The sequence below is a fragment of the Poecilia formosa genome, unplaced genomic scaffold (genome assembly GCF_000485575.1).
Source record: "Poecilia formosa unplaced genomic scaffold, Poecilia_formosa-5.1.2 Scaffold47, whole genome shotgun sequence".
NCBI classification, from domain to species: Eukaryota; Metazoa; Chordata; class Actinopteri; order Cyprinodontiformes; family Poeciliidae; genus Poecilia; species Poecilia formosa.
The window spans coordinates 9983-23374 of NW_006799986.1; the positions used below are offsets into that span (position 1 = coordinate 9983).

The window sequence follows — 13392 nt, forward strand, 5'->3', positions numbered from 1 at the left end:
AAATCTGATAATAGCAGAGATAATGTGTCATTTAGCGGTTTAGCATTTTTCTAACTTAAAAAATGTTTAGCGCACTTAGCTTCCCCATAGTTCATTTCCAGGTCAATTCTAAAGCAGTAATTTACTCGGTTGTTCTGCAAACATTTAGTCAAATTCAGTTCAACATCATTGTTCCTGGTTTAGTTTTTGATTGTTCAGAATTTGTCAAATAATTAGATGTTTATATTCATGTATGGAGTTAGATTTGTTTCACAATTATTCAATCAAAAAAAATCATGTCAAAGCAAAAATAACTAAGTTTTTTTTTTTTACTTTTTTTTTGGTTGAGTCTCTTTTTTTTGGTTGAAACTTTTTTTTTGATTGAAACTTTTTTTTTTGTTTGAACCTTTTTTTTTTTGCTGTGTTATGATATTAAATTAAATTGGTGTTCTCCTAACTCCCCATCCTAGTATGACCAGCAGAGTGCAGCTGAAGCAGGACAGGCTTGTAGGTCTTACTGATTCCTCCAGCTGCTAGAGACGATCAGAGCATGAGGATGGAGAGACCAGCAAGTGTTGAATCAGAGAAGGTCGGGTAGGGAAGGAAGTGTTGCTTTTAGGGGCCGGGTGTGTTTGGCTAAATATATTTCTCCAAGTCAAAGTTTCAACCAAAAAAAAGTAAAAAAAAAAACTAAGTTATTTTTGCTTTGACATGATTTTTTTTTGATTGAATAATTGTGAAACAAATCTAACTCCATACATGAATATAAACATCTAATTATTTGACAAATTCTGAACAATCAAAAACTAAAACAGCAACAATGATGTTGAACTTAATTTAACTAAATGTTTACAGAACAACCAAGTAAATTACTGCTTTAGAATTGACCTGGAAATGAACTATGGGGAAGCTAAGTGCGCTAAACATTTTTAAAGTTAGAAAAATGCTAAACCGCTAAATGACACATTAGCTCTGCTATTATCAGATTTGTGGATTAAACTTTTAGCAGTAAATGAACATAAACATGTCTGACCTCCATTCAGTTTCACAGGTTGACCTTCTTTTGGTTTGTCACATAAAATCGTCGAGGTTCATGGGAATAACGTGACAAATGTGGAGAATTCAGAGGTTGTGAAATCTGTTAAGAATAAAACAGATTTTAACGTTCCGGGCCGACGCGTGTTTATATAAGGAGCCTAAACGCTGCCAAACTCAGAATGATGTGGAACAAAAGCCTGTAAAACCAAACAGGATTTATTGGTGATCAAAGCGATTGGCTCTATCTGCTGGATGATTACTGGACCTGCGGCGTTGCGCCGGCTGAGCTCAGGCTCTCCTGAGACGCGTGGCTGCCGGGGTCCAGGTGGGACCGGTACGCCGGGACCCGGGGGCAAAGGTCATCCTCGGCCTCGGAGTCGTCCAGGCTGGGCAGGAAGCTGCTGCCACCCCGCAGGCCGATGCTGCCGCTGCCGCAGGACGAGTAGCTGAGCCGGGACACGGAGCGGGACGGGCCGGTGCGGGTCTCCGCATACGCCATTTCATCTGGACACACAGAGGAGTCCTGTCATGACCTTTGACCTGCTGGCTGAGCCCATAGAGTCTGAAGTGGAGATCTGGGTTCTGGACATCTGACATTGGGCCGGACCTGCTGGGACCGGGTCCAGTACTGGGAGGACTGGACGAGGTTCTGGAGCAAAAACACTGACAGCAATAATCTGAATTATTTAATCTGTCATGAAAGAAAAAACAGGGATTCATTTTCAGTCATATTTTCACCATTTCATTCTTTCATTCATTCATCAATGTCAAAGTTTCAATCAGAATATTTAGGTAAGCTGAATATTTAGTTTACAAACTAAATATTCATTTAGCAAACTGAATACTTAATAAAATATTTAGTCTGATTTAATAAGGGAGTTAATTACTTAGATCCTAAACTGAATATTTAGTTTGAAAAAATAATGCCCAGTTATACCTTCACTAACGGGTCAAACTGGGACCTCACCGTGCTGATTATGCATGTCCAGGTCCAGGCTCTGGCTGTCCTGCTGGAGGTTCTGGTGGACATTGTCCTGCATGTCGGGCTCAGCCAGCATCGAGCCCATCGCGTCCTGAACGCCGGAGGCCTGCAGGCCACGAGGACACGGACGTCAGTCTGGACAAAATGGCCGCCGTCCCTCCTTCAACATGGAGACTAGAAACTTCTTCACATGATCACAAATTTCAGGTTCATGTTTTTTATTTAGAAGATGAATTCAAAAAAACAGAGGAAGAAAGAAGAAACATCAGAGATCAGATCGACTAAAGTAAATCAAAGTTGATCTAAAACTAGTTCGAGTTAGTTTATAATGGGAGTACTGGTGTCTGTACTGGGAGTACTGGTGTCTGTACTGGGAGTACTGGTGTCTGTACTGGGAGTACTGGTGTCTGATCCGCTACCTGATCCTCCTGAGGTCTGGAGTTTGCTGAATAATCGAAGCCGAGGACGAAATCAACGGGATCAACAGTCAACCTCCGTTTGGCCTTCTTCATCTTCAGAGAGAATCATCATCATCACCAGTATTCAGGATGGAGAAACAGGAAAATATCCAGTTTGAAGCATTTTATTCAGATTTACATGTTTCTGTGGCTGTTCTATAATAATAATAATAATTATTATTATTATTATTATAACTGAGCCCCTGTTGCCTCAGTAGCAGCAATAACAACGAGGTGAAACGGTTGGTACCTGCAGGTTTGGAGAGTCGGCTGCCTCCAGGCTGAGATCCTCATATCCACCTACAGACAGACATCATGGAGTTATGAAGCTACCATAACTAATTCCTGCAGACTGAACCTGTCAGCTCTGAGCTTCACATGAAAACCTCAGATTTATTTTGTTTATTTCAGGTTTTTACAAGAGAACAAGCAAAAGGTATAACAGAGAAAAACAGCATACATGTCAAGAACAAAGTAATTAGTTTGCTATCTTCCTGTTTGAAAGGAGCAGGAAGAAACAAACATTTAATCAGTTTCATGCAAACTAATGAAATAACTGTGATCACAGTCGGGATGTTTCCGTCTGAGCTCAAACTGGACAAACAAAATGGAGGCAGACGGACGGAACCGACCGATCAGAACCGTGTAGAAATAAACACTGATCGAACCGGGTCCCGATCGAACTGTTGGACTGGATCAGCCTGGAAAATCATCTTAACGGAAAATATTAGAGGATAAACTCACTGTGGCGCTCCGGCTCGCTGCGGGTGTCAAACTCTGGGCGCTCTGGAGCACAAACAGGAAGAAACATGCAGGAACAGGAAGTGAGGCCATGTTGGCTGTGATTAAACTCACACATAGAAATGATTAGAAACTCTTCAATAATCTGACATTTCCTGCAGTGATGAAGAGCAACGTTAAGTTTTATTATCCTGACAGATCATCAGGTTAAAGAGTCATTTCTACATGAAGTCATGATAATAACAGCTGTGATTAAATGAAGCTCTGTTAGCAGGCTACGCTAACAGCAGGACTCCCTCCGAGCTCTGAGGGCCCGGCGGACCGCAGAGCAACACTCCCTGTGTGTGTGTGTGTGTGTGTGTGTAGAGTCATGCGTGTTGAATTTAATCCAGATGGTCACATGAGTCGCAGCATGTGATGCGGAGCCGGTTCCAGTTCTGTTAGCGTTCATGACGGTTTCATAATAATCATCATAACGCCTCATTCCTCAGAGAACATGAGAACTTTCTGCCTCCTCCTCTTCGCTCCGCTGAGCCCGGCACAAAAATCAGAGACATGTGAGGAAGATCACAAGGCCGCCGGCGCAGCCAGCGTTTCTGCTGCAGCTCGGCGCAGAGAGCCAGTCGGTGACTCAGCGTCAGCAAGAGTCTCTGCTGCTGCAGATCAAAACGCTTTCAGCTGAACTAAACCCGGTTACTATGTTCTGAATGCAGCTTGATGAAACACAACGAGTTTCTGAAACCATTTATCGTCTTCATGAAATGTAAAACACATCATTCCTCTGAGATTAACACTGAACAAAAACACAGAGTTTCCCTCAGACTTTATTTCTACTGTTACGACATTTTCTGTTCAAACATGAACATATTTCATTTAAATGAGAAAATCTGTCACTATAAATAGATACTGAAGTTCCATTTAGATCATAGTTCTGGCACTAAATTATCTCCGTACAAATAAAATCCATCTGTTCTGAAGCATCATAAAAACTATCATTCATTACCTTGTCAGTATTCTGTTTATCATAATTTGTTGCAATAAACACTACAAAGGCATAAATGCTACTGATATAACATAGCTTAGCTACATAGGCTAAGCTAGCTGCTTGTGCTAGGCTAAAGATCTTAGCTCATCTGTTCAAAGTGAAGAAAATAATTAAAACGTATACCTCTCCATATTGTTAAAAATGCTATAGCTAAATAGAGGTGAGAAAAATGATTGGCTCATACAGATGAGCTAAAAGGCTAACAGTCCTCGTCTTAGCTCAATGAGCTAAACCACAAAATCTCTGCTATCTGCTTTTAGCATTAGCTAGATGAGATGATTAAATAATTAATCTGGCCTTAATTAAATATAACTTAGTTTTTCTGTTAAAGCTGCTAAAAGGCTGTGAAAATAAAGAAACTTGGCAGAATTAGCTTCAAGCTGTAGCTAACGCTATGCTAACAGTTAGCAGCTTCGAAGCAAGCAAGCAGTACCATAGTTTAACATAAAATAATTTAGAACATTTTTTACAACTTTTGAGTTTTAAAATTAACATGAAATGAAGATTTTTAGTGTTTTATGTTCTTAAGATCATGAAACAAATCCTCAAAGGATTTTGTCTTTGAGGAGAAAACAAAGTTAAACAAACAGCTTCATCTTAGACTTCAAACATGTTTTTTGCCAGAGTAATGTCTGTGATTCTGGTGTCTTTAGGAGCAAACAGGAAGTGCGAAGGCCACCAGTTGGTTGTTGAGGGCAGAAAGCCTGAGAGCTGAAGAGCAGCTGTGGTGAGACGATGAGAAAAACAGGAAAAATGGAGATTAAATCCCTGTGTCACATCTGGCTTTTCCTGCTGAGTTACTGTCAGAAGACTGAATGTTTTAACCAACAGATGTGTGACAAATTAAAGGATGAAGATAAAAGCAAAGTAGTTTAATTACAGACTGACTCACTTCTAAAGTAATGAAATCTGTTGTGTGAAAATCATTTCTCCCAGTTTGCCCAGTTTGAATGAAGGAGGTTTGGTCGCATGAAGCGAAGCATTTATCCTTCCATGTTCCAACAATGAACCAAATATTTTACAAAAACAAAACAACTGTAATTAAACCTAAAAATTACAGTATTTTATTTTTTGTTCTTGTTAAAGAAATACAGATCTGTGAAAAAGCATCAACACAAAAATATCCAAACCAAGTTAAATGGGAAAAATAATTCTTCATGAATCTAATAACTGTTTGCTGCACCTGCAGCAGCTGATAAGTGCAGTCTTTAACATAATTGATGCACTGAAACATTTAAGCAAAAAGTAAGAACAGAAGAAAACTTTAGGGGTGCAAATACTTTTAAGCAGCATTGAAAGTCTGTCAGCTTGAGTTCATTAACATTTATACTCAAAATAAAAGTCAAATGTCTTTGAAATCCTGACAATAATCCACAGTGGATTATTGTCGGATTATTATTGATCCATCGCTAACAAAATGTTAGCTAAGCTAATGCTAAAGTGCTACACCAACATGGTATTTAGTGGAAGCTAATGCTAACATGCTAAATTCATGTTGATACCAAGATACATCTGAACATTTGCATACTTGTTTAATGACTGGCTGTTTGTTTGTCCGTTGCCTTTTGCTCAATAAAGTTTCTTAGAAGAAAAAATAGGACGTGAGGAGAGGAAATGAAGCTTCACTCCCTTCAGAATAAGAGCATGAATTAAACATGTAAGAACAGTTGAGAACCAAAACTCCTGATAGTTTATAAAACAGTCCAATAAATTAGTGCTTTAGAGTTCAGCAGAAGCTAAATGTGCAAAACGTTTTCAACGTTAGCAAAATAGTAAAGCGCTAAATGAACACTTAGCCATGCTATGAGCAGATTAGCAGAAATGCTCCCACCATTGATAATGCAGTTCACACATAAACCAGTGACTGACTGAGCTCAGTGGGAGTTCGCTTCACATTTTTTCCTTGCAGCTTCCTGACAGTTTGCAGCTGCTGACTCTCAGCGAAGCCGTTCATTTTCTGGGGATTTCTCCTGCTAAGCTCAAACAGACTTCCCTGACTCCACGTCCGAGCTTTCTGGCTGCGGCAGATTGAACTTTTGACCAGCAGCAACTCCTCAGGGCTTCCAGAGGGAGAAGTGAAACAGATGGTAATTTGTTCACGTTTCCACTGAAGGTCGTCCTAACACTCTTGTGGTTTTAAGATTAGTTTATTTCCCTCCTCATGCGGCCATCTTGGACCTGGCAGCCATTCAGCAGCCACACTGTTTAACCGCTGAGCAGTTTTAGTTAATCAGTGGGAGCTTAATGTTTTTAGAGTCAAGTGGTGTCATGTGTTTACTCACTTCATGCAGATTTTGGAACAAAGATTTTAAGCTGCTGATCTCTGGCCGAGTTAAACCAGATTAGTGGAGCTCTGACCTGTGGGGTCGCTCTGGGAGCGGCTGTGTTCCCCGCTCAGCCTCTTAAACAGAGATCGCATCACCTTGGCGCTGCCAAAGCGCTTGAATCGGGCCCGGACGTTCTCATGGTACCACTCCAACGTACCGATCCTCAGAACCCTGGAAGAAAAACCAGCATCAGAAACACCAAACCAGCATTTCTAGAAGTTTCTGGAGGAGAAGTGGAGCCATGAACTGCTGGTGCAACATTTAGAGAAAACAATAGCATGATGGTTTGCACATGGAGCTGGAAGGAACTAAATGTATTAATTTTTATGGCTGCAGAGTGAGCCGAACGCGTTACGTAAGGAGTCTCTGTTCAAACGCAGAGCCAGGATGTCAGTCATGTGCTTCATGTGCTTTTAAGTAATCCTGGGGAAACCAGGAACTCAGGACAATCACACATAAATGTCATAAAAACGCTGGACGTCAGCAGGAAGCAGAAGGAACTCATTACATTTAGGCAGTTATATCCTTCAACTGGAAACAGAGAAATAATAAGGAATATTTTTATATTCTTAAACATCCGAGTGTTTCTAAAATATATTTAAAACAACAATAAACCTCAAACACCTAGCTGACTTTAGCTTCCACTAGCTTAAGCTGTTTAACTCATAGCTAGCTAAACTGAAAAAGCTAATTTAGATGATGTTAGTATGCTGAACCTCAATAAGTTGAAAAGAGGCTAATTGCTAATAGTAACTAGCTTATAGCTCATAATGCTAACCACATAAATCAAGTCATCTGCTGTTAGCAGCTAAACAAATTTCCTCAAAAAGAGCAGCTAAGCTAAAATCTGATAGCATTAAGCTTAAGTCCATAAGCTAAGTTACTGCTATTATGTAAATGCTATCATTGTACTTTTGGTATTTTAGATCAAATTTAAAATAAATAATAATTTAAATTGACCTAATATTGTTTGTATTTGTTGTTATTGTTATGGTATTGTGTTAATGTGATTTTGTTTGTTTAATGCAGCTACTGATGGAAATTAGCATCTTGCTAAATCTGGTGTATTTGCAGAAATATTGTACATTCATTAATATTCACTGTCCCTCAAATGAAATAAATTCAAGTTCAGTTAAGCTGTTTATCATAGCTAAGCTACATAAGCTGTGCTAAATAGCTTAGCTAACTAAACTCAGCAAACAAAGCTAACTTTTAATCTTTAATTATTCCCTAAATTAGAAAATTAAATTAGTTTTTTAGCTCAAACATCAGCATGTTTTAGTAGCTCTGTTATGTTAGCTCTGGTTTGATCTTTTTGTAGACATTTGCTCTGATGTGTAACCATGGCAACAGTGCTAGCCAACAGCTGATGATGTCATCCAGGAGACGTGACGCTGTAACATCGTCTCACTGCCTCTGATTGTACGTCTTGATGCTCAGCCTCAGGATAAACGGTTCTGGTCCTTCAGTTCAGTGGAGCCCACAGTGGGTCCTGGAGGGGTAGGGTTAGTTATCTCCCTGGTTTAACGGGTTAAGGTTAGTTATCTCCCTGGTTTAACAGGTTAAGGTTAGTTCTCTCCCTGGTTTAACAGGTTAAGGTTAGCTCTCTCCCTGGTTTAACTCACCTGGATCCAATGATGGCTCATTAGAGGAGAGCACTGACCTGATGAGAAGGTTGCTTCTACCACCAGGGAGAGAGTAAAACATGCAGGATGCCTCCAGGACCCACTTTGGACCCCACTGATCTAGTTGGTTAAAACATCTGGTAAACTGGTATGAAGTCACAGCACCAGATAATTTCCCAGTTAGAGTCTCAGCTGTGCAGCAAACAAAGGCGACAGGCATCGTCCCATAGAGAACGATTTGGGGAGACAGTAAATCATGAATGTTATATGAGCTGCAGAAATCTGCCTTGAAACAAAACTTCAGTTTGTTCTCAGCGATTTTTCCTTCCACTGAGTCCAACTGAGAAACCTGAGAAACTTTGACAAATCAGAGTCAGAAAGTTCAAGAATAACATTTGAACTCTTCCTGGTGTGTGATGGCCTGAGGAACAGGCTGGAGCCGTTTTACCTGGCCAGGTGGCAGGGCTCACACAGCCAGCCCTGATCCCTCCTGCTGAAGCGGCTGCAGGAGCGGCAGACGTGAAGCTGGCAGTCCAAACACTGACGCTTGATGTTGACCAGGAACCTGAAGGGCTGAAGGCAGCGGATGCAGTAGGACTCGGCCAGGCTGCTGCGGCTCCCCAGCAGCTCCCGCTTCGTGTCTTCTTTCTCTATTTTACTCTTCAGTTCGCTGGAAAACAACCAGGCGAAACCTTCAACAAATCCTGACGTCTCCATGTTTTCAGTCAAAACTCAGCACCTGATGTTTTAAGAACAGTTTGCTTTTGTTGGGTTGTTTGGATTAGTCATGAGCAGTCAGTATCTAAATCACAGTTTGGACAACAGCCACACTGCAGTGGCTCACTCATGATCTGATTCTTTTTCATTTGTGAAATGTCAACATTAAATAATTCAGTATTCATATGAACTTTGAAATACTTCATGAAAAAACTAAAGTCTAAAAACTAACAATAGATTCTTCTTAAAATTTTAGTTAGTATAAATGATTTAAACTCTCCTAAATTGTCTAGTTGTTTAGTTTGGATCCATGATTCTCTCAAATGAGGCCCATCTCCCTGCTGCAGGTAAGATACTGAGTGCTCAGAACTGCACCATAAAACCCTGGTGTGAAAAGTAGATTCATCTTAGTGAGTTTATTCCACAGGGACGAGTCTAGCATGATGCTAAGCTACGCTAACAGTGTCCAGCACAACTCAGCCAGGGAAAACAGAAACAGCAGTAACTCTTCCAAACTGCAGACATGAATTCAAAGTGAGTTTCCAAGCCGCTGATCGCAGCTTTTACAGCTAAGCAAACAAACTGGACGACTGCAGCACACAGATTATCGTTTGACTTATTTTTCTAACAAAGAAGAGTTGATGAAAGGCAGAAGAAGACATTTTCTGGGAAGAAGTGGGATTATGTTGTTTTCACTCCTTCACACAATCAATCAAGTTTACAGAGAAACTGCAGAGCAGAAAAAGTCCTGAAGCAAAAGCTGAGAAAACGTGTAGAAAAGCAGTTTATCTTTGCATCGTCCTGCAGCCGTTCTGATGACTTCACCGCCTCCAGCCCAATGTTTTCTGCTGCAGAGCTGAAAGTAAAGCGTCTGATTGGTGGAGAAGTTAAAGCCTCCCTCGGAGAGACGCTGGCTGCAGCAGAGGGGAAACTATTCAGATAACAAGCCCCAAATGTCCTGGCTGAAAAACAGAAATAAACTATTCCTGAAGGAACAGGGGAGTTTTATTGCTTATTGGAGGCTTTTGTTTGGACCATACTGGTTAGATTATGGCTCATATCACTGGGATCAGTGGGACATGGCTCAGGATTCCTCAACCCATCATACACACAGCTGCTTTGGTTTAAACTCTGCATGATTTAAAAGTAAAATTAGCAGAAAATTCTCAGTACTATTAAACTCCAAATCCCACAAATCTGGAGCGCAGGATTTGATTCCACGGTTCCAGAGCAGAGAGCAATGAAGCCACCAGGACGAGTTCAGGAGTGAATCTGGCTCCAGCTCTGGATGTCGGGACAAAACGGCTTTTAGACGTTCTGCGGTTCGTTTTAGAGAATTTAACTGACAGGTGAAATAAACTCACTGAGTGAAAACAGCAAAGCGAACAAACTCCAGTTAGCGCTCAGATGGGTTTAGCCACCGCTAAGTAAACAGCTAGCTAAGCTAACCCTAAGCTACATATGTAGCTCTGGGCTAAACATTTAGCTTGAAGTTAAAGGTTAATTTAATATTTAACTTTGAACTAAGTATTTAGTTTGAAACTGTGAGATTAATGAATGAATGAAAAACATGGTGAAAATATGACTTTTATAAATATAAAAAAAGACTAAAAATGGCTGAATTCCTGCTGTTGATCAGGTTTAAAGCACCAGAACCGGGCAGGAAAACTGATAGCTCAGATGTCAAAGGTTTTTTTAGAACGATAAATTGTTCCAAAAAGTTACATTTCTAGTTTCCTTTGGTGAAATAATATTGAACTTCATGTTATGTGAACTAGTTTCTGCTTTCAGACGTATGACCTCTGACCTGGCTCCGTTCTGCCGTTTGTGATTAACTGCAGTTTCTGCTTCGCAGCAGACCTGAGGAATCTGGGACCAGCAGCCAGACGTTTCTCTGCCTGACTGACAGTTTCACGTTTCCAGCTTCCAAACAAACCCAGACTCTCAGAAACGGCTGCAGCTCCTCCTGTTATCAGCATCAGGGCAGGTTTGATTCTGCCACGAAAACAGGAACATCTCCAACATCAGACCAGACTCTGACCTGGAACCGTTTTCTTTTCATGCACAGTTCAGTGTTCTTCATAAAAAATAAAGCTGTTTCAGAGTAATTGGTTTGTGATATTTTTATGACAAACACCATCAAAAAATGTTCTTCACCATTTTTAAGGCGTTCCTCATAAACGGCATTTCCTGTTTTATGTAAGTAAATGAATGAAGTTTTAACGCCGTGAGGAAATGAGACCAGAACTCATCGAGGTTCTGAAGATCCACCGTCTGGACGCTTTTATGAGCCTTTCAGGCCACAGGTTGTTACTGTCATGACAGAAGTAAGTACACCCTTCAGCTGACAGAGGGGTCGTTTGGAGGAATCGGGTCAGATCACTGATCTGTGGTCGTTAGCATTAAATATTATAAAACCGGAGGAGCAGACTCTGCAGTGATGATGATGATGAGGAGGAAGGAAATGTTAAACTTATTAAACTCTAACTCCAATAATTCCTCCTTTAAGCTCAGTTATGTTTCAGTCTGACAGAATCAGGTTTTACATTTATTTCAGTTTTTCAATTTAGTTAATAAACTGAACCTGATGCTTATTTTCTGATTCTGTAAACAAAAGTGAATAAACGTATTTACAACATGAACTCTGTCACTGTGGGCCGAGCAGAACCTGTTTGGTTCTGTTCAAAACAGAAAACAAAGAAAATATTTTGCCTCCTGTTGCTTTTTTGTTTCTCTCGCCAAAGAAAAAGAAAAATATTTCAAACTGTGAACCAACATATTTGGTTTTTATTGCTGAGGTTTGGACAGTTTTATGTGGAAACCACATGAAGATCAGAACCGATTCAGAACCGCAGAGGAAGAAACAGCAGCAGCTTCACAGGAACAAACATTCAGATGGAAGCAAATAACTGCAGCAGAGCGCTAGCCAAGATCGCTAACAAAATGGCCGACAGTGAGGTCCTCTGCTGGCCCCGCCCCTCTGTCTATATAGGGAGGTGAATCCTGGATCCAGAATGGTTCCAGAGGTCAGGGGTCACAGAAGTGAAGATGATAATATTAGCGAAGCCCTCAGTCGTCTGGCTATTTATTAATTCTTAGGGTTAATATCTCTCAGCTTCAGGATCGTCAGATCTGCTATGAAGTTCTTCCAGACATCAGGAGTTTGTTTAGGGGGATTTTTGTTCATTCTTCCACACTGATATTAATGAGGTCAGACACTGATGTTGGACAGGAAGGCTTGGTTCAGGTTTCTGCTCCAATTCATTCTAAACATGTTCAGACATGTTGGAACAGGAAGTGAGCCGTCACCTTTTACCAACCCTACATGTCTTGGGTTGGTAAAAGGCTGACCACCGCTGAGCCCCAAGATCCTCCCTCCACCAAACTTTCCACTTCACATGATGCGGTCAGAGAAGTCGTTTTCTCCTCAAAGAGTTGAACTTCCTGCTGAGCAGATAAATAATGTGGTGCTAATCGACTCCTGTATTCGTCTCAACAGCTGCTGAAAACTAAATAACTAATTAAACTAAAATAATTAGCAATGATGGACACATGTCCACTAACCCGCTGATAGCATAGCTAATTTTATATTTAGTGGTTTTGGTAATTTTGCAGACATTTAGCACTCTTAGCTTCAACAAAAGTACATTTTTCCAGCACTAATTTTCTTGGTTGTTTTGATGAATAAAGTTTGAGTTGAAGTTTTAATTATCGACTTGAGAATTTTTTTAATTATTCAGACATTTATATTTATGTTGTGTCTTTTATTCATTATGGAAGAATTTAGCCCTTTAGCAGGAACTTCAGCTAAATACCATGTTGTCATAACACTTTAGCGTTAGCATAGCTAATGTTTATGATTAGTGCTTTCCACCTCTGATCACTAATAATCAGAATTAATTTCTGAATTTACCCAAGCCGGTCCTCCTCTTTCCTCCGCAGGTCGAAGTCTCTCTGGACGACGTCCCACACGTGTCTGGCCTCTTCATCTGTCAGTTTGGACAAATCCAGTTTCCTGCCCACAGCAGTGGTTGGCATGGCGGCGGCGAACAAAAATGGCTGATGATGACACCTGACAGATGACAGCAGGCTGAAAATTTTTTCTTTGAGATTCAGTGAAGAAAAAGGAGATTAAGTTATTATAACCCATTTGTGGAAGAAATGAAAACACAGAATTTAAACACATAAAGGCTGAAATATCTGAATTTATCCACCAAATGGACTTAGCAGCTGGTTAAATAGGAGACTTGAGGCAGAGTGGCCGCAGGTCTCAGCAGCAACAACTCAATGTGGCTAACATGCAGCTAACAGCATGTGGCCAACATGCAGCTAACAGCATGTGGCTAACATCCAGCTAACAGCATGTGGCTAACATCCAGCTAACAGCATGTGGCTAACATGCAGCTAACAGCTCGTGGCTAACATGCAGCTAACAGCTCGTGGCTAACATGCAGCTGCTACCTCGTGGGCTGTTCCCGTT

General features: G+C 40.7%; 1 protein-coding gene across 4 annotated transcripts in view; it reads right to left on the bottom strand.

Moving 5' to 3' along the window:
• LOC103138193 (melanophilin-like) overlaps positions 1-13392 on the bottom strand; it is a 25929-nt gene that overhangs the window by 9027 nt on the left and 3510 nt on the right. For all 4 annotated transcript variants that reach the window (XR_001662121.1, XM_016671564.1, XM_016671565.1 and 1 more), the window contains exons 2-9: positions 12826-12984; positions 8644-8865; positions 6602-6741; positions 3202-3243; positions 2708-2757; positions 2419-2511; positions 1985-2105; positions 1283-1521 (exon numbers count right to left, since the gene is read on the bottom strand). Coding sequence is in view for 3 of the 4 variants with exons in the window: in XM_016671564.1 (XP_016527050.1) it covers positions 1283-1521; positions 1985-2105; positions 2419-2511; positions 2708-2757; positions 3202-3243; positions 6602-6741; positions 8644-8865; positions 12826-12950 (1032 nt within the window). In the remaining variant the exon portion in view is untranslated. The remainder of the gene's footprint in view (positions 1-1282; positions 1522-1984; positions 2106-2418; positions 2512-2707; positions 2758-3201; positions 3244-6601; positions 6742-8643; positions 8866-12825; positions 12985-13392) is intronic.